The sequence below is a fragment of the Lissotriton helveticus genome, chromosome 1_1 (genome assembly GCF_964261635.1).
Source record: "Lissotriton helveticus chromosome 1_1, aLisHel1.1, whole genome shotgun sequence".
NCBI lineage: Eukaryota > Metazoa > Chordata > Amphibia > Caudata > Salamandridae > Lissotriton > Lissotriton helveticus.
The window spans coordinates 1944592867-1944617985 of NC_136057.1; the positions used below are offsets into that span (position 1 = coordinate 1944592867).

At 45.9% G+C, this 25119-nt stretch overlaps 1 protein-coding gene across 2 annotated transcripts in view; it reads right to left on the bottom strand.

Annotated features, from left to right (window-relative positions):
* Positions 1-391: 391 nt before the first annotated feature.
* The window catches only part of NOS1AP (nitric oxide synthase 1 adaptor protein), a 1240081-nt gene continuing 1215353 nt past the window's right edge, over positions 392-25119 (bottom strand). For both annotated transcript variants that reach the window (XM_078643785.1, XM_078643775.1), the window contains exons 11-12: positions 23292-23610; positions 392-2793 (exon numbers count right to left, since the gene is read on the bottom strand). In XM_078643785.1, coding sequence (XP_078499911.1) covers positions 2238-2793; positions 23292-23610 — 875 coding nt within the window. In that variant the 3' untranslated portion in view covers positions 392-2237. The remainder of the gene's footprint in view (positions 2794-23291; positions 23611-25119) is intronic.

Sequence of the window (25119 nt, forward strand, 5' to 3'; positions counted from 1 at the left end):
TCTCATGAGGCCCCTATGATGGCGTCTGTTGGGACATGTTTCCTACTGCTTGAACTCATACACGAGGTCAAAATCAAATTTCATCCTGGACACTACGAAAAGAAACCCACAATATTCTATTCATCCATCATTCTGTATGCTGCTGTACCCCTTCACCTTCAAGGGGTAGGACTCAATTCCATCCCTGATGTATGCTAATTTATAGCTGAATTTATAGCAATCCTTTCGTACACCTTGCTTCTTATATCAATGAAAATGGTGTGCACACATTCCAGAAACTTACTTCCACCCAGGGATTACCACGGGAAAACACAATATAAATCATGCTAAAAAAATGCTACATTATTTGAGCAATGGCTTGAAATTCTGGACATTAAACATGTTTACATGCGTCACAGGATTGGGTCTTTTAAAGAAAATGATTGAAGAGGCAATAGTAGGTTAACGACAGACAAATGTGGCATAGGACGTAGGTCATAGCCCAGCACTTAACTCGTGTACTCTTCTGAACAGTAAGACATTGGTGAGGTCAGCGTAGGATGACATCTAAACATGAGCTTCCATCTACCATAACCTCGGAGAAGGGTAGGCTCAGAAGCCGAGATGCAACCAACAATTGCCCAATTGCCATAAGAATGTTTTTCATGTAATGGAGAGTAAATCTAGTCACATGCGCGTGTTATCTTAAATGAAGGTCCTCACAGGTCTCAATACATTTTCATCTGAATGATCCTCCTCTCCTTGAGGCGTGCCGTCTGGACTAATGCTTATTTTGAAACTAGATCCACCAATGCATGTAGGAGGCAATACTGCACTCATATTACCTACAATCTTTAACAACTGCATCCTGACCCCAGTTAAATGCACAGCTTCAGGAAAAAAATACACAAACCACCTTTCCGGAGTTGTTTGTAGCCTCTGATAAAACCCAAGATCCAATTCACGGGCATACGGCCTTGATACCAAATACATTACCAGACATGTAGTGGGTACCTAAACCACGACAAAGCACTTTGGAACGCCACCAATTCAAGCCCATATGCTATATGAGGAATAACTATCACACGCCTGTGGTGATCTGAATTCCTGGACCAACTATCACATCCACTTGCCAAACACTGGGGTGAACACAATTGTGAAGCTGTCCGATATGGTTTACTCAGCCAATGGCACACAGCGGGCATTCACCGGAATGGCCTCCTTGGGCTCCCAATCTCTCTTCTGCGAAGACTCAAATTGGTCAATATTTTATTGTAGAGAGGCTGAAAGGGTGTACAGTGTGGTCCTAACTCTAGTGCTAGGCGCAGGGCACCAGAGTTTGGCCGAGATACTCTGACCTTAACTTAGGATTTGTGAGAGGGTGTAAATACATACATTATACAAGTGATCAGTACATGCATAGATATTGAAGCTACAGCAGATTACATAAAACAATGAGTTCTTTTGTTTTCACCTGACATGATGCGGCTCATCTAAAACCACCATTTCTTAACATAAGCATAGCACGTTTGTCAATGATACTCATACAATCTGCCATCTCTTTTTTTTGCATCATCATTTTAAGGAAGATCCATAAGAATGAACATTGCCTGGGGTTTGTTTGCAGGTATTTCCTTGGAAAACATTTCTGTCACAGTCCAGGCCTTTGTGAAATCCTTCACCTTGGGGCTTCTCCCATGGCTTTCTTTTGTTGACTGGCTTTTAGCAATTCATAAAATGTTTGGCAAACATTTCTCTAGCCATTTGTTCACCATACATCTTTCCATTCACTTTTTTTTGTGGGTGTTTTCTCGGCCCTTCCTAGGCATTTGGTTCAGCTTTGTTGCCAGGAAAGCGACTACTTTGATGACATAGTTCACTCTATTCTCAGAGATGTCAGCACTGAAACAGAACAGTGGAATCCTTATTAAAGGAAAACATTGGGGCAGTGACCTGAAGCATAGAACAACAAATAAGAATAAAGTCAGTGTAAGGGTGAATCTGGGGAGATGACAAAGAAAGAAGGCCACCTTTAACACTAACATATATGACAATCACAAGCAGACTTCAGAACAACTGTGGAAATGGCTGTGGGCGTTGACCACTAGCTCCATAGTGAACAATAAGTTGTTGGCGAGGGCAGTGTATGATCAAACCCGCAGATGAACGGGCAGGTACTACCCAATGGAAGAATAGTAGAAACAGAAAGCCTTATTTTAGAAATCTTTAAACTGAGGAAAACACCCTAGACTGAATTGTTATTCAAAAGAGAGCAAATCTGGGTGGGGACTCTCGCTGTCCAAGGTGGAGTTCCTTAATGCACTTGCTAGCTCCTCCTCCGCATCATGGCAGTCTTCGTCCAACATGCAATCTTGACTATTGCTTATTTTGAAGATCGGCTTGCCAGAACATGGAGTGGAAGATATTGTCTTCTCCATTGTTTTATTCAGTTTGGCTACGTTATTTTTGTTGATCAGATCGGGCACCGAAAGATCATTAAGGCAAAAGTCGTCTCCATTCTCCATCGGCTCCTGGTGGTTTATGGAGGAAAAGCTCTCAGAGCTCTCCTTCTGTACCTGCTCTGGGCAGGTTCCAGCAACTGGCGAGAAGGTCTCCTCTTTGGCACACAGATCTTGAGGCTTTGCTTGTTTTTCCGGTGAAGCAATGGGGGAGACCTCTGTGGAATCTGGGCTGCTCACGACTGGGCTTGAAGAGATCATCATGTCTTGAGTGGTCTTCAAAGCCCTGGGAATACGTTTCCTAGTTACAGGTGGTGGTGGCTCAAGTCGGGGGAAAGTCTCCAGAAACTTTGACCTAAGAGATACAACATAAAATTGTGAGTTTTTCAGGTACGTAAACATTCTCTTTTTTCATTTCTTATATAATATTTGTATAGGCATTTTCTATTAAAAAAATTGTAAAATAGGCATACAATAAAATGTGTGGCCATTTTAACATATTCAATCTTCCCATTGAAGTGCAATCAGAGACCACACATAAGTGCTCTTTGTTCCAGTGACAAGATCAGTAATAAGCTATTTATTTACCACTTCAACCGCAATGTCTCTATGCTCCCCATCCACCCTCACACTTTATGGTGCTTTTGCGTACATCCCCTGACAATGCACATTCATAATTCCATTACTCTAGAATAGCTCATGCCAGTCTTCCATTTGAATCGGCTTGTGGCTTCCAGCTGTCTCCAGCTCTGTTCAATACCTTGTTTCACCAGAATCAACCCCAGGCCAATGAATGTTCTTTCACAAATATTTAGGCCCAGCTCCTCTAGGGTGATCAATAGGGCTATCTGCAGGATCAATGTAATACTCCTGTCAAGCAGTCTGGGTAGGATGCGAGATATTGTCCTCCAGGAGGATGTGCTAGTGTTGTAACCCATATCAACTGGTAGTCATCTCCCTCTTCAGTTAGGCACCTTAAACACATAGCCGAAGTGTTTCTGCAGCTCAGTGTCACATAGAGGACCTGGATCGGGGATCCACACTAGCTGGAGGGCATGAAGTGCAGATAATCTATGATCCCACAATACATGCCCCTGTACCTCTCGCAAGCTCTGAAGTGGTCAGTTTTGCTTTTAGTAGGTTGAAATGTGGGAGTGCCTCCACATGCACCAGATGTGGAGTGATAGCATGACTATATCTGGAAAATTGGTTTTGAAGAAGTCCAAATTCCTTGCGGAATTCAGTGAAGGATTTCAAGGCATCATTAGTCATCTTTTTTCTTATTTTAACAACTACAAAATAGTCTAGAAACCATGTTGCATAAACTTTAAAACGGTGCAAGGATAAGGACAAACCACTTTACATTATTTTTGCTACTTATGGGATAATTAATGGCATTCTTTCTAAACTTTGGCACTAGGGCATAGCATGGAGGAAACTCATTTCATATTATTCCTACTGTGCTTACTTAAAATGAAATGGTATTAATACATTTATTCCCAATTTTCAAATGCAAAAGATGGGTGCCACCATGTTTGAAGACGAGCCAGTTAGCATATATTTTTTCAATATTTATTATGGTTGAGCTTAATTGTATATGGTTAGATATACTTCCTCAATCTATTTCCTCAATTTTTTTACCCAATACAAAATTTCTGTAATATGTACTGGAGCAAACTTGCATTCTGTAAGCAGTGCAAAATAAATTTGCCCAATTTTTGCATTATGGCAAAGATTCGGTAAAATGGCTCCGTTATATCGTTTTTGAAAACAATTTGAGGAAATACGGTGGTAGGTGCTGGTGCGTTCTTAGACATCACAACAAAGGTGGTGCAAAACCTTCCCCTGCTCTACAAGGCAAAGATTGTGGATCAGAGGTTGCTGTGGACCGTGGTGTCAAAGGTAGGAGGTCTGCCAGGAGTAGTTTCTGTGGAGCTCTGTAGTGTCCTGCTGGACACATCATGCAGCATCCCCTCCTTAGGCAGTGCTAACACCCCCCTCACCCATGCACCACAGGTCTCACCAGTCAGGTGACCCTGCTAATAAAAGGGGCGAGTGCATGTGCCGTGCGGCAGCTGTGCACCATGTAAGCATTGTCGTGTTGTCCGTTATCTTAGCCTACAGGCCATAACTTTACAAGCACCTTAGGAAGGGGGTCTATAGCCTGTCGTAGGTGCTGGTGTCATCAGGAGACAATATAGATTTAGATTTGGATGTGATACCAGGTGAAGCCTTTGAGGCCTTCTTGTTGTTTTGAAAAAGCGAGGAAGTCTGCTTGGGAAGAATGTTATTTAAAGTCCAAGATCTGGTGGAGGGGTCCGCTTGGAAAATGGCTTTGGGCCTTTACAGGGTGAAGTGCTCTGCAGAGAACAAAATGTGTTGGGTGAAGAATGAGGCAAGCTTCTTTACTTCACACGTGGAGACATTTGCTTGTAGGGGTTCTCATTTGGTGGGGGGAATACCCACAAATTTGGAGTTATTTCAGGGTCCTGGTTGAACGGCATTAACAAAGGCCACAGGTAGCAACATCTTGAAGTGAAGAAGTGCACGTGTTGGAGCCAGCATGGCTGGTCTGCAGCCACCACAAAGACACTAGCTCACCAGATCCCACGGGGCCCCCTTCTGCTCTTTAGAATCCCTTGTGCACCAAATTAAAATCACTTTTTTCTGATTCAAACAAGGCCTTAGTACACTCTGGATCTAATAATACTTGCTATCAGTAATCCATATTTTTACTTTTTTATACCTCACTTGTGATTGCTTTTGTGCGCATTTAACATCTTTTTGTTTAGCTTCTAAATGCTTTTTCTGTTTATGTATGTCTGTTTTTGTATTTCTAGACTGCGAAACTAGCTGGCTGGCAACGGAGCACTGTATGGGGAAAGCTCCAGTCGGGATACATGTGGGAAAGAGGACACGGGGAGGAGTAGAGGACAGGGAGAGGGACAGTGGAGGGGCAGATCTAGCGTCAGCCTGTCTGAGGCAGTGCCCCTCGAAGAGGTGAGTTTAAATAGGTGTTAAATGGGGTTAAAGAGATGAATACATAATCTATTAATGCTCTTTTTTGCTGTTTTTTAAATGTGGTTCAAACTTGGCCCAAGGTCAGAGGGTGGTTAACATGACAATCAGATTGCTTTACAGTTTGAGCTGATGTCGGGATTCAACCCGGATTCTAGAGGGAGCAGCTTTGAGGAATCATGACACATTGGCTCCCCTTGCATCAAGGGTATGGGTCTATAATTTAGACGTGACTTTCAAAGGTCCGATTGTAATTAAGAGTGGCATTCAGTGATTATGAGAGGCACTTTCCCACGAACAGTATGTCACTCACACTTCGTAGTAGCATGGCACAGCCTCGGCCAGACACCTATTGCTATGCAGGGCGGCAGAACAGAGATGCCCCGCCTTAGCCAGCCTGCGCCTCCCTGGCTTGATCAAAACATGATCAATTGGCAGAGTCTGTCCAGGCTTTCTGCCAAGTGGGACCCGAGGCAGACTACAGGATGTGAGAGGGGCCCTAGCTGGGATCTTCTCCCTGTACAGATTCTCCAAGTAGGACCCTCTTTTACTGCAGTTTAGAATGACCCATATTTTGGCATGTATTTAGAAGCTTCGTTTTGCGGCTGGACATCCACGTTTGATACTATGGTTTGAGCAGAGGGCGCTATTTACATTAATTATGGGGGGGGGGGGGGATTTGTGTTTCGGTCTTCTATTCTAAATCTCTTAAATTCGTTTGGTTTGAATATGAGTTTCTGACAGCAGGAGATTTCCAGGTCATACTATATTATGAATACTATACCTTCCGTTGTACACTAGCGCCATCTTGTGGCCCTTGAAAAACAGTATTCCACTTTTATGCGTCCATCCCAGCAAAGTAAGAAAGTGGAACTACACAGTTGTATCGAACTTCAGGACATGGTTCTATTGCGTTACAATCTCAGGCATAGCGGTAATGCGGGAAAACTACAGGAAATGCGTTATTCTAACGTGAGAAGCGTTGCACTTGGCAGGGCTGCCCCTCCGCGGCTCCCATCTAGAGATCCTTCATTAAGTATATAATCAGAGATAAGAGCTGGCTATTCAACCATCGCAGTTGCCTGTCCCGTAGGATAAGTCCCGGGCAGCTAGGTAATTTCGTAGGCCAGTGTAACCAGAGCTCAGTATTTGCGAACAGGTACCAATTTAGGGATTGTCAATCATGATTTAATTAAATGGCCTTTTAGTCACTTGTGTCTTCCTCTATTAGTTCACCCAGGGCTTGTGCCATTGTACCCAAGAGAGTAAATCCTCTGTCAACTTGTCATCCCGTCTTGTCCGCCACACGTGGGCCTCTAGTGCACTCGCCCATTCTAGTAAGGTCAATTCTCTAAGCTCTTGGTGTAGGGGGTCTGGCACTCAACCATCCTATTGCAATATGTCTCTTGGCCATCACAAGGCGTAGTATCGCAAACCGCCTGCTTACTTTCTTTTTAGGATTCTCTGGCACAACAGACATTATTTCTGGTGTTCACCCGTGTTGCTGAAGTAAATACTACTAAGCATACCATCTGTGTTAATTTCTTGATGATACCATAGCTTATACATAGCTTATACACTGGTTCAAAAGGCTTGTGTCCCATTTTCAAATCACAAGCAGGAGCTGGTGTCCTACTTATCGCTTTGTTCAAACAAAGGCCCACTGGGTTGTTATTCTTCCTGTATACGGTGAAATCAGATGACATCTTTTTGTGTCTTTTTTACAGTGTCTAAGGGCTGATTTTCAGAAGCCATAGTTTCAGTTTACTGAAAAGCCTAAAATCCTCTTTTTCCAAGTAAATATGTTTAGTACCCTACGACTGGATCTGTAAACTAGCCGGAATAACGTTTTTCAGCATTATTAGGCATCAGATTCAAATGCTGTATATAGACTGCCGTCAAGTGGCTAGGTTTGATTTAGTTTACAAGATTTTTTATTACAGCTCAATTGGCAATGTTTCAAATAGGCGTTTGCTATAGCCCCTTATCTTCGTCTTGCAGGTTCAGTTTTTTCTCCCCTTGTGGCATGTTTTCCGTATTTCTGTTCCTGTGTCTTTTCACTTTATGTGTTTTCTTTCTCATGCTCTGGGTACATTTTTAATTCGTAAAAATAATTGCCAGTCCCCAAGAAAGTCCTTTTTAGCAGTGTAAATAAAGGAAACATAATATTATAATAACTCATTGTCATTATCATTTTCTGTTTACCCGCTTCGGCAGCTCTGCTGGTGGGGGCGACTGCTCTGCTCTCAGAGCAGGGCAGGGGAGGAGTGATTTGCCCACTCCAAGTTCACATTAATGCTTGGCTGGCCGTCTCGGGCCGGCCAAATAGTCATGCTCACTTTGCATGTTTTCCATCCAGGCTGCATTACAGCCTGGGTGGAGAACATGCCCAGGCCCAGAGTACCTGGCTGAGCACCGAATGATGGCACTAAGACAGCGTTGTGATTGGGTATAGGGAGCCTGGGAGCCAGGTGCTTCTTGCTTTTGTGTTCTGGCCTGAAGAGACAACGGAGGAGAGACGAGGAGGGATCCTGCAATCAGGCACGTTCCCCCCCCACACCGATCGATGCCGGCTGCTGCTACACCTACCAACACAAAAGAAAGACTAAGTGGCCACACCAAACAAGTCCATTAAAAAGACTACATATACAAATTCCCAGCATTTTAGGTCCTATGCACTTCTTTTTATTTCATAAAATTTGGAGTAGCCCAAAAAGGAGAGCAAAGTTTGCAAACTGTCCACTTTGCTTTGCATTCTGGGACTTGTCCTGTATTTATAATGTTACAAGGCCACTAGTGCAAAAAGAACAATTGATGGACAGAATGCAGAACAATGTAATATATTCTCCTCAGTACAGAGATCTGGGCCTAAATCCATAGTTTTCTTGCTCTCCATGCCATTACAGTTTGGACCCAGCCATATGCAAATCAGTGTTGACCCTGCGCCCAATCGGAACAGTCCAGCCCGAACTGCCAGGCCTGGTCCTCCCTGGACTTGCAAAAAGCATCCTAGGACCGGTATCAGGCTTTTAGCCCTCATCAGCCAGGATAGCTTGACTCCAGAGCATGGAGAGCACGGGTCCCACGTCTGGGCATATTCGTCCCACTAGGGGTGGCAAATGCAAAAATAACAATTGATGGACAGAATGCAGAACAATGTCATACATTCACCCCAGTACAGATATCTGGGCCTAAATCCATCGTTATTTTGCTCACCATGCCAGTCCAGTCCAGTTTGGACTCAGCCATATGCAAATCAGTCTTGACCCTGCACCTAATGGGAACATTCTAGCCCGAACTGCCAGGCCAGGTCCTCCCTGGACTGGAAACAAGCATCCTAGGACCGGTTTCGTGCTTTCAGCCCTCATTAGCCAGGATAGCTTGACTCCAGTGGCATGGAGAGCACAGGACCCACGCCTGGGCATACCCGTCCCACTCAGGGTGACAAATGCAAAAAGAACAATTGATGGGCAGAATGCAGAACAATGTAATACATTCACCCCAGTACAGAGATCTGGGCCTAAATCCATTGTTTGTTTGTGTCATGGTTACGGGCTGCTAGCGTGACCTCCGCACGCATACATAGCGTCACTGCCGATGCCCGAGGGGAAATCGGGTTAGCAGTCTATGCCTCGGAACTGAAAGCTGACGTCACCATGCCTTATCACTTCCGGGCAGACGCGCTTAGCAGACGGGTTTTCCAGCTGCCTCGGTGCTTTTGATTTAACGCTGATGCCATCGGTGAAGACACGCCGAGTCTGAGACCGTCCTCCATCAGGCATCATGATTTAAGAAGCAGTTCCTTTAACTGGTGCCGGTTTTGACTCCCTAGCTGGAGCGCTGTACTCCAGAAATCTGCTACCTGGCAAGTGCTGTTGTCCATGTAAGCTGTGCTTAAGAGACTGCCTTCACGTGCAGGCATTTTCCTTGTCAATGCTGTTATTTCATGCCACCTATGCACAGGAGTGTGTTAGGTGGGCTACTGTGCAGTTCTTCTTTATTATTTGGGCAGGAGCTCTGGTTTTTCATTTTGGTTCTCACATGCAGGAGCAATTCCCCGTGTCGATTAAGTGCACTGAAGTACGCATTGTTTCCTGATACTGGCACAGGAGTGCTGGTTGGCTGTTTGCCACTGATGACTTCATGGGTCTCACGTAAGAGGTAATCATATAGTTAATAGGGTTTGACTGTCCTTAGACCAGTAGGGAGTTTTGGGATGCATTGAAGTAATAGTTATTCCCTTATTATCTATTGCAGACCTAGTGTCAAGAAAGACTCCAGAGACGTAGTGAGAACCTCAGATTTGTTACTAGAAGACCTTACTTCTCCTTGCCTAGCTTCTACCCCCGGTACCCCCTCTATCCTGGTCAGTATCCACACATCTAGTTATCCACACATCTACTAGGTTAAGGTGGGAGACGGTGGAGGTGGTTCATGTCACCTCTGCAGGATCGCCCCACAAGTAGAAGGTAAGACTTGTGGGACTCTGACATTTTGCTCACCATGCCATTCCAGTTTGGACCCAGCCATATGCAAATCAGTCTTGACCCTGTGCCCACTGGGAACAGTCCAGCCCGAACTGCCAGGCCAGGTCCTCCCTGGACTGGAAACAAGCATCTTAGGACCGGTTTTGGGCTTACAGCCCTCATCAGCCAGGATAGCTAGACTCCAGTGGCATGGAGAGCACTGGACCCACGTCTGGGCATACCCGTCCCACTCGGGGTGACAAATGCAAAAAGAACAATTGATGGGCAGAATGCAGAACAATGTCATACATTCACCCCAGTACAGAGATCTGGGCCTAAATCTATCTTTTTTTGCTCACCATGCCATTCCAGTTTGGACCCAGCCATATGCAAATCAGTCTTGACCCTGCGCCCACTGGGAACAGTCTAGCCTGAACTGCCAGGCCAGGTCCTCCCTGGACTGGAAGCAAGCATCCTAGGACCGGTTTCGGGCTTTTAGCCCTCATCAGCCAGGATAGCTTGACTCCAGTGCCATGGAGAACACGTGACTGTGACTGGGGGTGTCTGAAACGTTTCAGTGCTCCGTCCGTCATCTCCTTGTGTTTACAAGACTACTAGCCACAGAAGGCAAAACATGAACAAAGAATGCATGAGCCTACCTGTGTATTTCCACTGGAATACAAACAATACATTCAAGGCCCCCCTTTATGCAAACTTCGAAAAACTAGATGAAATGTCTCCCTCTTCCATGTACTGTAATGAGACCCAGGACATGCCTGGCCTTGGCTGATGATGTCATATGACACTGATTCACCCTAATCAAAAACCTGCTGTGCTGCATGAATGAGGCGAGGAATTCAACTTGCCCCTGGTGAGAAGAGGGCTGATGAAAACGTGAGGATACACAAAGCCGTGCTTAATTTGAGCCAGAGGTTTCCGTTGCTCAGCACTGGCATTTGTCAGCACCGGCACGGCACTAGTGACAGTCCACCACATGGTGGCACTGTCCTTTTACATTTGAGATGAACGCAAGTGTGTTTAAAAGTAGTCAAAACACACAAAAATAGTCAGAATTGTATCACCTGTAGGACTGCAATGGTTATTTTTTGTGTTGGTACTGTAAATGGCTGTGCTGCCAGGGTCAATGGGTAGTGCAGGCTGACTTGGCCTCCCGAGAAGTGCCCTGGCACGTACTTTTTTTTTTTTACAAATTAAGCCCCGACACAAACCTGTGATTAAAGTGCACTTTCACCCGGCCCTTTCTCAAAAGCTGGGACATGTACTAATTTACACTAAGTGTGGGATGTTGGAGCAATCTATAAAAACCTGTAACTATCTAGGCATATCAGGGATGTCTGGTCAACCTATAATCATCAGCACTGCGCTGAGAATACGTTTTTCTTGAACGACATCTGCGCATGTGTACTCTTGTTCACATTTAAACGGCTGAAACTCTGAAGAAAATAAATCGATATAAGTTGTTTATAGGTTGCAATCATTGCTTCCCACTAACCACCAAGTATTACATTTTCTGAGCAGGCCACGTGACCGGACAAAATCAAGCGTTGTGGAAAAATGAAGCCTAAAACCATAATATTTTTTAAACAAGCTGACGGGTTCTCTACACTAGTGGTTCTTCACCTTTTGACTTCATTGGACCCACACTTGATCATTACTGGAACCCTATGCCCCCCCCCACTGAAGTATTATTGAAATCCAGGGACCTCATCTAAATCATTACTGGAAGCCGGGGTTCCCCAGTGGTGTTCACTATTGTAGTCCTGAGGAAGACTCGCTGCAATGTTATATTATTAACACGTAAACATAGGGTCGAAACGTCAACGGTATTGAGTAATGTCCTGCATCATTTATCCTAACTAAGAAAACAAGGCTAAAGGATAGTGATAAATTCGGAGTTTGGACATCAGACACTAAGGACCTAATTTGGATGTCCGTCATCCTTGGTTTGAAATCCGACCGCCGTATTATGATTACGGTGGTCGGAATTCAAACCGGCCGGTCAACCCGGCTGGCTTCTGACACACTCAAAGAGCCAGTCGGCCAGTCGGAAACCGCCACATAATTCCTCATGTACAGCGTTTCCTCCATAGGGATTATGATGTTAGTTTCCGACAGGCTTTCCATGTCGGGTTTTCCAACATGGAAAGCCTTGCAGAAAGTGACTTTGGGGACCCCTAGCAGGGCCCCCTTTCCTCCAGGGCCTCCGGTTGTGCGCCGTGGGGCAGAGGTGCCTGCCTCACCATGAAGGGATTTACACAAACTCCCATTTCTCTATGGGTGCTTGTGCTGCGGGTGGAAACTGCCCGCAGCACAAGTTCCCATAGAGATATGGGAGTTTGCGACCTCACAATGTGTGGTAACATCAAAATACGGTGTGCGGAACCACTGACCTACGGTCAGTCGGTTCCCACACTGAAACAGGGTTGAGCAGACCGACATCGTAATAGGGTCCTAAACGTTTTCATTGTCTCATTTATTGTGTGTATGTACACTGGGATCATCTATATTCTCACTATGCAAATGTCATTTAATATCAGGTTTGTGATATATGTATTATGGGCAGAGTTTCAAAAAGTAAAGTAATTAAAAAAAGCGAAATAATCAAAATTGGTGTATAGGATACACATTTTTGGTATATGACAATGAATATATCTTAACAGAATTGTTTTTTGGGCCATGTGTGGTTTTGAGGTTGATCTTTATGATTTTCTGTTTTGATTCATCCCTGTATAATAGGCATTGCATCCAGGTGATTTGAAATAGAGGTCTCTATTTAGCAAGAGATTCTCCTTCCCTAAGGGATCCTTTTGTGACCCATCTATACTGTTGTTGATTGTTCAACATTACGCCATTCTTCTGTAAGAATTGTATGACCCCACAGAACTCTCTGTAGTTAATATATTTAAAAGAGGTGAGGCATTGCAGTAATTAGTAGTATATTACTTAGCTTTCCTCAACTCCCTCATCAGTTCCCCCCTTTTCATTGTTTCAAGAATTTATTTTACAGCCAGGAACCTGGCCCAAGGGCTTTGGAGCACTTTACACCAGACCCACACTACGTTACTCATTTTCTTTAAAAATAATTTTAGGCAGAGGGAGATTATGTGATTAGCCCAGCATCACCGTTGAGCAGAGGCCGGGATCTAAACCTGATTCCCCCATGTTCCAAAGTCTGCAACACCAAGCCACTAGGCCATATGTTTCCCCTTTTCTGGGTATGCACAGTCATGCACAGAGACACAAGAGGATAGAGACACACGCGCAAAGGACACACCCATTTTAGCATTCACAAGCACTCACCCAAAGAACCCAAAGAGCCTTCTCATTTACCTCCCATGACTCTTCACTGCTCTGATGCAGGCAGAGGCAGCAGGTGGTGTTAGGAGGTAGCTGCAGACGTCCTTTGAGTATCCACCATCATCTAATGTGTGCAGTATCCTCTGATACATACAGCAGCAGTAGGTGGCATGAGGAGGGCGCAACATGCTCATTTCAGAGCAGCCATGCAGTGCCGAGCCTCAACAGGGTTCTGAAGACACTGCTGCTTTTTACAGCCCTCTGGCCCCTAAACCCTACCACGGCCCAGTACCAACATAGGGCTGGCTGAGTGCTCAAAGGAGAAGCAGGTAGTGGACAGGCCATGGAAAGCAGTTACGGTAAGGAGTGGGCAGAGAAGGATAGCAGGAGTGTGTGCAAAAGAGGGTACAAGAAGCAATGGCTGTCTGGGGCATTGACTCCCAGGTATGGCCTCCTCTTCTCATTGGCTAACCCTTGGAAATATCCTCCAACAAATTCTACAAAGTGTCTCCTAGTAAGGGATTTCTTCCATGTGCTTTCAATAAATCTCTGGTGAAAGGAACACACGTTTAAAGTTTTAAAAAAGTACCTGGTTGTAGCATTGTGCTAATTCTACAATTACAGTTCAGGCCAACTTGGGAATGTGTAGACTTTTTTTCAATAGTTTCCTGAATTAATGTTTCATTTGGAACAGTGATACTCAAAGTAAGGCCCGGGAGCCCCTTGTGGCCCACCTGACATTTATTTGCAGTCCTCTGGTCAACAGCAGCACTGGGCTGGTGTTTCCTCGACTCAGCACTAACATTAATAAATATATTAACTAAATGGCAAGTATTTATTTACAGATTAGCTGAAGTTAAAGAAAGTAAGTAACTTAGGTGTCCTACACCATTACTTTGGGAATACCTTTATTTTTTTTAAACATATTGCATGTAAAAATATGATGTCTCTACAAAATTTGAAAAGTATTTCATTACCATGCAGAAGCATTTTACCCTGGGTCATCAGATTCTATCAGTGGTTTGAGAAGCACTTTTTTTAAAGTAATAGTTTACAAACATGTGTCCGAGTGCTCCTGTGACTCGGACTCAGGGGGAGATCCAAGGGTCTCCCCAACACAGGCATGTACGGTGCAGATGGCACCGACGTGTACCCACTGTAGGGGGCGCCCTTGTGCAAGACGTACCCAATCAGTCAATGAGAGCTCATGTACGCGTCGTAGGGAGAAATGAAAACATTTCTCCTTTTAACACCTGCTTTTCAGTGGCGTTAAATTTAGGCACTAAACCCAGTCTACTAATGTTAGTAGATGGGTTTTGCATCAAAAAGCATAGGTGGTTACATGGGAATGCCCATGTACCACCCATGCAATGCCCCTTGATGCAAATGGGTTCTCATCGAGCCACTTAGCCATAACCTTAGGTCTGCTAAGGTCCCAGAAGAGTGGAAGGGTAAACAACCTTTACAACGCAACTTTTACATCGCAGAGCCTCTACAACGCAACCATTACAACGCAAACTATTACAACGCATTGCTCTGGGGGGCGCTCTAGGATAGGGAATAGGTTAATTTACTATCCAATAACCTTCCCTAGTGTCCACGGGGACTGGAGTTGGAATAGTAAATTAAACTATTCACTATCCAGCACCCCAAAGCACTATGCGTTGTAATGGACTGCGTTGTAATACTTGCGTTGTAAAGGCATGCGATGTAAAAGCATGCGTTGTAATGTCATACATCCGAGTGGAAGAAATTATAAAGTTCCACTTTGGCAATGCAGACCTCTAAAACTGCTCAGGCCTTTGAGTTATAAATCCAGCACCCCATAAACGTTTATTGTGTTTTTCTTTCATGTAGTGTAGAATTTGGCTGTCAGAAGCAGTAAGTAGTAACCACTGGAGTGAAGAAGACTGAGGCAGGTGCCAGCTAAGTGTTTACAGCTTTTCAGAATTTAAGGTGGGGAGAGAGTCCTTATGAGGATGACGAAGGGGTTCGAATTTCGTAGTCTGTAAACAGAAAGTCGTAAAACATGGTCTCTGTCAGCCACTTGGCCCAGTTGTAACATACACCAAAAAAGTAATTTAAATCGTTCCTTTTTAGTGCAGGAAATTACTGTTATTGACAGTGATTCTGAGGCCTCCTTCTTCTCTGGTTTTTAGTCGGAATTCCTCCTAAATTTTCGACTGCACCTGAACAAGGCTGTAAATCATAACACTCTACCAGCCCACGTTGTACAGCGCTGTTTGATGCCACAGATAATAAGTCTCCTTATACATCCAGCTGGGCCCTCAATGGCGAGCTATAAGGGAACCACAGTAAACTTTTCCAATCTAACCACCAGATGGCAGACGATACACAGTATATGGATTTCTAATTTGAAAGTGCTGCAAAAATGTTCTGCTAGCTACTAGTACACGCATTTGACAAAAAATGGATTTAAGCACTTAGACAAATATAGCATAATACTATCAATGTTAAACGCTGAAAAAAGTATTAATAAACAGGCCAAATTCTCAAAAGTATACCTTTCACGTTAATTATTGTGTTGCATTTCATTGGTATTTTTATACCTTTCTTTCTGTACCCCTTGAGAGGCCTAAAGTATAGAGCAAGCTTCTCCAACAAGTAGTTCATGAGTTACTGGTAGAACTACAGCTACTTGCAAATCGCTCTCCTGTTTTGAGACCCGCCCAGTAAATGTAGAGCTTGTTTGGTTGAATTAATATATGTGTACCAAACGTGAGAGAGAATTCAAGAACTAGAATTCTTGTATATTTCAGCACTCGTAAGTATAGAAACAAGCATTTGCAATGCAATAGGTCTTGCATTTACAGGAGTTTGAGCTACTGACACTGAAAATAAAAATCAATCAATCAATCAGCGAATTTGTATAGCGCGCTACTCACCCGCTAGGGTCTTAAGGCGCTGCTCGAACAGCCAGGTCTTGAGTTGTTTCCTGAAGGAGAGATGGTCCTGGGTCCGCCATAGGTGGGTGGGGAGGGAGTTCCATGTCTTGGCCAGCAGGTAGGAGAAGGATCTTCCTCAGGCGGTTGTTCTGCGAATTCGTGGGACGGTGGCGAGGGCGAGGCTGGCGGAACGGAGCTGGCGGGTGGGTGTGTAGAATGTCAAGCGGCTGTTGAGGTATTTGGGGCCCATGTCGTAGAGAGCCTTGTGTGCGTGGGTGAGGAGTCTGAACGTGATCCTCTTGCTGACGGGGAGCCAGTGCAGGTCTCTCAGATGGGCAGAGATGTGGCTGTGACGGGGATGTCCAGGATGAGTCGTGCCGAAGCGTTCTGTATCCGTTGGAGTCTTTTCTGGAGTTTAGATAATTATACCAGTGCACATCCCTACTAGTTACTTTTATCCAATTGAGTTTCAATTCAAACCACTTCATAAGTTCAATTTTCTTCAAGTCCACACAATTATTCAGATAGCACAAAGTCCATTAGTTCTTAAAGTTCTTATTTATTGATTGCTCTCTTGCCACATCGTCACAGCCGACGCGCGTTTCGCCCTCCGCGGGCTTTTTCAAGGCAAAGCAAAATAGTATGGTGAGTGGCGTATTTTCATATGAATCAATAAAAACGTCAAATCCTTAATCATTGGTCCTTAAAGCCTTAGAATAGTGGATGCGAAAATTGTTCCATAAATTTCTTGTATCTCTAAATCCATTTGTCACTCAGTGGTATTTAATTTAATATAGGATTATGGGAGCCATGATAAGTTCCATCGCCATGCAAGACGAACGCGGAAGAGAGACGCCTTGCGTATACGTGACCGGTTTCGCTATGGCGATGGAACTTATTCTATGGCTTTAAGGACCAATGATTAAGGATTTGACGTTTTTATTGATTCATATGAAAATACGCCACTCACCATACTATTTTGCTTTGCCTTGAAAAAGCCAGCGGAGGGCGAAACGCGCGTCGGCTGTGACGATGTGGCAAGAGAGCAATCAATAAATAAGAACTTTAAGAACTAATGGACTTTGTGCTATCTGAATAATTGTGTGGACTTGAAGAAAATTGAACTTATGAAGTGGTTTGAATTGAAACTCAATTGGATAAAAGTAACTAGTAGGGATGTGCACTGGTATAATTATCTCTCTTTATGGTTCATGAAATTCTACTACACCTTCTGTGGGTAGATTATCATGGCTGAAATTGCTTAAGGGTGAATAAGCATCTTATCAGTTGGGCACTCCCAAAGTGAGTATTCTCGTGTTACTGGATAAATCAATACTATGGGAAAAATGCAATATTGATGTGCTGATCATAGTGGCAAATTCACCTTGTTTCTTTTTTTGTGTCTTTTCTGGAGTTTGGCTGTGGTGCCAGCGTAGAGGATGTTCCTGTAGTCCAGTCGGCTGGTGACGAGGGCCTGGGTGACCGTCTTCCTGGTTTCATCCATTCTGCGATGTCTTTCATTCCTTCCTGGAGGCTGGCTCTGGCGGTGGTGGGGTCGTTAGTAAGGGAGAGGATCAGCTGGGTGTCGTCAGCGTAGGAGATGATGTTAAGGTTGTGTTGGCGTGCGATGGCTGCGAGGGGGCTCATGTAGACGTTGAAGAGGGTGCGGCTGAGCGAGGAACCTTGCGGGGCGCCGCAGATGACTTCGGTGGCCGTGGATCGGAACCGGGGGAGGCAGACTCTCTGGGTTCTTCCGGAGAGGAACGAGATGATCCACTCCAGGGCAGTTCCTTGGATTCCGGTGTTGCTGAGGCGCTGTATTAGGGTGCGGTGGCATACGGTATCGAAGGCTGCTGAGAGGTCCAGGAGGATGAGGGCAGCTGTTTCCCCGTTGTCGAGCAGGGACCTGATGTCGTCGGTGGCTGCGATGAGGGCGGTCTCGGTGCTGTGTTTTTGCTCGGAAACCGGACTGTGAGGGGTCGAGGGATCCGTTTGTCTCGAGGAAGGTGGAGAGTTGTTTGTTGACGGTCTTCTCGATGACTTTGGCAGGAAAAGGGAGGAGCGAGATGGGGCGGACGTTCTTGGGGTCCGTGGGGTCCGCGGTGGGTTTCTTCAGGAGGGCGCTGAGCTCAGCATGTTTCCAGCTCTCCGGGAAGGTGGCGGATGCGAAGGAGCTGTTAATGATGTCCCGGAGTTGGGGTGCAATGATCGAGTCGGCTTTGTTGAAGATGTGGTGTAGACAGGGGTCGGTCGGGGAGCCGGAGTGGATGGTGTTCATCGTGCGGGTGGTGTCTTCGGTGCTGATCGGGGTCCAGGTGCAGAGGGTGGTGGTGGGGGGCGCTCGTTCGGTGGTTGGGTGCGTGGTTTGTGCGCCAAAGCTGTTGTGGATGTCGGCGATCTTGCGGTGAAAGAACGAGGCGAGTGAGTCGCAGAGGTCTTACGAGGGTGTGATGTCGTTGTTGCAGGCGCTGGGGTTGGAGAGCTCTTTAACGATGCAGAAGAGTTCCTTGCTGTTGTGGGTGTTGTTGTCCAGTCGTTCTTTGAATGTTGTCCTTTTGGTGGTGCGGATCAGCTGGTGGTGTTTTCGGATGGCGTTCTTGAGGGCTGTCCTGTTTTCTGTTGTCTGGTCGTGGCGCCAGGCTTTCTCGAGGGTGCGGCAGGTCTTCTTGGAGTTTTTGAGGTTGTTGGTGAACAACGAGGTTTTCTTGCTGCGAGGTCTGCTGGGAGGGTTCTTCAATGGTGCGAGTTCATCGGCGCAGTTGGTGAGCCACTGAGTGAGACTGCAGGCTGCTTCGTTGGGGTCCCTCGAGTTGGTGGGAGGGTACTGGCTGAGGGAGGCGGAGAGTTGATCGGTGGTGATCTTGGTCCAGCTTCTGCGGGGTACCTGTTGCGGGTGGTGGTGGGTCGTGGTTCTCCTGAAGTTGAAGTGGACGCAGCTGTGATCTGTCCAGTGAAGTCTGGGGAGTGGCTGAAGGAGATGTGCTTGCTGGAGGAGAAGATGGGGTCTAGCGTGTGGCCGGCGTAGTGGGTGGGGGTGTCCACCAGTTGCTTGAGGCCGAGGTTGGCGAGGTTGTCCAACAGGGTGGTGGTGTTGCTGTCATTGTTGTTATCCAGGTGGAAATTGAGGTCCCCTAGGAGGATGTAGTCTGAGGAGGTTAGGACGTGCTGGCTGACGAAGTCTGCGATGGCTTCGCTGAATTGTGTGCGTGGTCCCGGTGGTCTGTAGATGAGAGTGCCTCTGAGGGTGGTCTTGGGGTTGGTGTGTATCTGGAAGTGAAGGTGCTCGGCGGCGGTGAGGGTGTCGTCGGAGTTGGTCGTGATTCGGATGGTGTTTTTGTGGACGATGGCGATGCCTCCGCCGGTCTGGTTGACGCGGTCCTTCCGGGTGATCTTGTAGCCATCCGGGATGGCTATGGCGATGTCGGGGGCTGAGGAGGCATTCATCCAGGTTTCCTTGAGGAAGGCGACGTCCGTTACTGTTGTGTCGAGGAGGTTCCAGAGTTTGACGGCGTGCCTGTGGACGGAGCGGGTGTTGAGCAGGATGCACTTGAGGTGGTTGTTGCTGGTGCTATGCTTGGCGGGTGCCGGGCAGGGTCGGAGGCAGGTGAATTTGCAGCTTTGGCAGGTGAAGGGTCCGTGGGTCAGTTTCGGGGTGGCTCGGTAGCAGGCGGGGTTCCGGCCGGTGTTGAGTGCCTGGAGGGTGGCAGCGTCGTAAGTTCGTCGGGTGGGTAGTTCGTTGTGAGGGCCAGGGGTCCTGGCGCTGGGCGCGGTCCAGGCACGGACGGGCGCAGACGGGCTTGCCTGCGCGGCCGCCGGGTGGGCTCCATATGAGGCAAAGTGGGAGGGAGGAGCAGCTGGGAGCGGGGCGGCCAATGGGCGGTGGGTACAGGAAGAAAAGGGGGCGGGACCGCGAGGGAGCAGCGGCGGGAAGCGGGGACCGGGGGGGGCACACCAGAGGGAAGGGGTACAACAACTACGAGGAAAAAACTGAAATACCTAAAAAACAGACAAAAATGCACAGATTAGGTTACAAGTGTGGTCAACAGCAGAGAAAAGGAGAAGGTAGCGGCAGGGGGACACACCAGAGGGCAGGGATACAATAACTATGAGGAAAACAGAAATACCTAAAAAACAGACCAAAATGCACAAATTAGGTCACAAGTGTGGGCAACAGCGGAGAAAAAGGAGAAAGTAGCGGCAGGGGGACACCGAGGCCAGGGGCGAACTTGTGGCGCCGGGGGCAGTGACGTGCTCACAGCTGAGGAGCCGTGCGGCGTGGGGGGTGTCCTGGGGTCAGGTCACACTCACCTGCGCTGCGTGGCCTCCATATGAGGCCAAGTGGGAGGGAGGAGCAGCTGGGAGGCGGGAGCGGGGCGGCCAATGGGCGGTGGGTACAGAAAGAAAAGGGGGCGGGGCCGCGAGGGAGCAGCGGCGGGAAGCAGGGAGCGGGGGGGCACACCAGAGGGCAGGGGTACAACAACTACGAGGAAAAAACAGAAATACCTAAAAAAACAGACAAAAATGCACAGATTAGGTTACAAGTGTGGGCAACAGCGGAGAAAAGGAGAAGGTAGCGGCAGAGGGACACACCAGAGGGCAGGGATACAATAACTACGAGGAAAACAGAAATACCTAAAAAACAGACAAAAATGCACAAATTAGGTCACAAGTGTGGGCAACAGCGGAGAAAAAGGAGAAAGTAGCGGCGGGGGGACACCGAGGCCAGGGGCGAACCTGTGGCGCCGGGGGCAGTGACGCGCTCAAGCTGAGGGGATGTGCGGCGTGGGGGGGCCTGGGGTCAGGTCACACTCACCAGCGCCGCGCGGCCTCCATATGAGGCCAAGTGGGAGGGAGGAGCAGCTGGGAGGCGGGACCGGGGCGGCCAATGGGCAGTGGGTACAGAAAGAAAAGGGGGCGGGGCCGCGAGGGAGCAGCGGCGGGGAGTGGGGGGGGGGCACACCAGAGGGCAGGGGTACAACAACTACGAGCGGCGTGGGGGGTGTCCTGGGGTCATGGCTTTTACTTTTGTTTTTAAAACATAAATAAAAGGCATTGTCATTTACAATGCCAATAGCTTAAACTTGCGTAAATGCGAGACCTATTGCATTGCAAATGCTTGTTTTAGTCTGTAGTGTCAGGACATGGCCATTTTTGACAAACTAAATACTGCATCGTCTCCCATATTCCACCACATAGTGCTGCAGGATGTAAAATGCGGTCTGTAAACAAGAGCTTCCACATCTCCTTTGTACATAGGGTATGTCTACTATTTGTTTGGGCATGTGCTCCAGGTCTGTACATTCACACATATATTTCATTAGGGACTCTGCACATAGCATAGATAGATTAATAATATAAACTGTACTGTAGCCAAGTATAACATTTTCATGAAATATTGTGTTTACAGCTGTACACAAACCGTGTGGTATATATTCAAGGAACAATCGAAGGGTCTGCTGCAGAAATATGTCTGCATCTGGCAAATCGCCACTTCAGACACGAACAGGACTGACTCAACCTTCCACCTTTCTCTGTTTGATAAAATGAGCTGGGGAATAGAATAGTACATATAATACTAACATTGCACACCACAAACATCCCTACCAGAACTGACACTGTGTGGTACATTAGTGAACGACGTTAGTTGAATATTTTGCCATATGTAGGCAATATGTCAGCGTGCTGATAAAGCAATGAAGTAAAAACATGTGTATCACCCGTCTGCAGTAACTTAAATAAAATAACAAAAAAAAAAGACTTTTCCTGGAACTTTCTGTCTTTGGAGTCGTGATGCGCGGGCTGTGGACATTTTCGATGTTAAATTTAACAAGCTCTTGCCATTGCGCAAAGGCAGCCGCTTGTTTATATTTGCATAGCGCTTTCATTTTAGCACGATGCAAAAATAAACATGTGGCCGCCCTTGCCAAAGGCGACTGAAAAACATAGTGCCTACTGACTAATGAAGGAGACCGTGAAACGCCGCAAGTAAATGATCCAGTACGGATGAGAGGTCCTAAAAGGAGACAGGGCGGTAACAAAGAACCCTCATTTTCATTCAGAAGCCAGCGTTTACCATAAACGATGACGTCAGCCAATAAAAAAGATGGACGGGGATTCAACTCCACTTCTGAAACCTACCCTACTACAATATGCCTCGCAGAGCGAGCAACGCATGCGCGCTGCAACGCTAGGTCTGCGAGACCTAAAAAGGGAACTTTCCCTAATATATTTAAAACTATTTGATATTCAGAATATTTGAGAAATGTATTACTAACATTATTATCTATGTGCCAAGGGTATTGCAGATAACACTGTTACATAATACCCATGTAGAGGCACTCCAAATTGACAACACCTTTTTAACATTACTGCTGGCAACCCTGGGACAACCACTCGTAGTAATCTTGCATAGGGCGGCCATTAATGTAACCATGCTTCTTATGGTCATCATCACAAGACTAATAATATCAGTAGCTTGGGATGATTTTCATTTAACAGAATACACTCTTAATACGGAAAAGTTTGGAGACTTGTGGCATAGAGCAACACCAGGGCTTTAAGTGGCCCCGGTCCTGGCAGTGCTCTGCACCGGCAGTTCTAAAAAGCAAGTGCTGAGTCATGTCTCAATTGTAGCCCTCAACCTTGGGTGAAAAAAAATATATTAACTCTGCAGCAGTCCCACTACTCAAAGGCTTTAATGTACCTTCAGAGAGACTCGTTTTAGTTCTTTCACAGTCTCATCATTTAAGAACTGAAGCATTTTCAATATTATATTCCACAAAGCCATAGTTGTTGCTTATTTAATTTATGCAACTAACAACCATTGACAAAGCCAATAGTCCTGGCTTGTAGTAGGTGTAATGTTACTTGTTGTATCATATATCTGAATGCAATGATGGAAACAGCAAAATACCAGCGGTACACTATGATAAGCCAAGATTTTTAGCTTAAGGGTTTTTAATCTACGCCCTTAATTACATCGGTCACGCCCCTTTGAGAGACCCCCCCCTAGTTTTTTATCCCACAAAGTCCTGAGTGACACTATGGTATCGCTCGAAAATATATAAATAGTACATATTTGGTGACATACGTTATATCATAGTACAAAGTTTGACTGTCTGGAATGTAGTAAACAATGGACTCACCCATCACCGTTGGTCATCAGCCCAGACAGGGAGCTGTGACTTGTAGACAGGACAGACGCCACGTTTTTGTTGACCTCCGTTACGCCAATGTCCTCGGTGTTCAAGGCCTCTTTCCTCCGCAGGAAGTCATTGACTTTGGCCCCAACCGCCTTGCCAAGGTTCTTGAGGTGCTGCGTGCTCCCCATCAGGAGGCCCACCCCGGAAGACTCTCCTGACATTGGGGTTCCTTGGGTCGCTGTTGCCAGGTGCGAAAGAGACCGGTTGTGGTGCAGCTTTGGCGTGAGTGTTGTATTTGAGTTCTCAAACATACTTTGGTCAACTGAAACACAGAACACAAGGGCTGTAGATGTCAACATATACAAAAAAGTTGTTGTTCAACATAAAATCACACGTAAGTTTAAAATATTCCTTCACTGCCAGTAGGCAATGGTGTGGAAGCAAGGATATTTAGTCCAGGAAACCTATATACAGGTATGAGATTTTTATTAAAACACCCAATAAAAGTCAGACATTTAGCTTATGAAGGAATAAAAATTAGCACCTGCAAAAATAAAACAGCAATGCATCCTGACAAACAGAGGTGACACCATTTTCAAAGGTTCCATAAATCTACACATACATTGAATTCAGTGGCTATGTATTTATAGTGCAAGGAAATGGTTAAAAAATGACTTTTGATAGAAACGTTTTGATTGAAATGTTTTAATCTAAAATGAACTATTGTAAAGTAGACACTAGAATCTTGAATGAAGTAACTGTTGAAATACCTCAGGAGCACATTGCTCAGAAGTGCCACACAGGAGAAGTAGGACCGAACCATGGGTTGGAAATAAAGGGAGGGGGTGAAGGAATGGTGGAAAAGAAGCAAGGGTAACATAAGCAAAGTTACAACATAAATCCTTTTCACATTTATCTGACAATATTTAACTTAAAATGTAGCTTAGCTTTCCTCAGCAATACTCCGACACTAGATAAATTATTATTCTAAATGGAATTCTAGGGAAATTAGGGCAAGGCACTGCCTCATAACCAGAGCCACGGGGATTATGAGGCTGCGGGTCTTTTAGCATAGTTATGGAATTGCTGTATTTGCCGCATAATCTATCATCTGCTGCATAATCTGCAGAATTCAACAAAAATATTTGTTTCTAGCTCTAACGGAACAAAAGTTACTACAAACGTGGCGACTTGTTCAGGTGTAGTGGTTGCAAAGGTTAACTGGTCAACTTTCAGCTGCTTACTTCTGTATTTGGTTGTTAAACCGGTAATAATGAGGTGAAGTCTTTGCCCAGACAGTATTAGGTCCAAAAGAATAAAAATAATGAACTAATACTATAAAAAAATATGAATGCTTGGATGAAAAGAACCTTCAAGAGTGAGATAAATCGCAGGAGTTGTCTGGTCGAGTGGCAGCTCCTCTGCTAAGGCAGGGGAGCATTGCCCCACTGCGCAAAAAGGAAAAATAAAATGACAATAACGTATCGTTATTATCATTTTATTAGGTCGAGCCTGGGCAGCGCATGAGCTGCTGCAAGGCATGCAGTAGTGCAGTATGGAATAGAATCCCCGTCCACTCTCCGCCCATATTGGTCATTGGCTTGTGTCACTGTCCTTCATAAACACTGGCTTCAAAGTTGTTATTAGGCTTGTTAGTCCCTCCTTAGTACCGCCTTGTCTGCATTTGTAACCTCCCATTGCGATTGGCCCTTTTACTTCTGTTGTTAGACGGTAAGTCTTATTTAGTCTGTAAGATCTATTTTCTTCAAAGAGTTTCTCCTACTGCAGGCACGACATGCTTTCCTGCAGCATTCAGCGCGCCATGCTCACT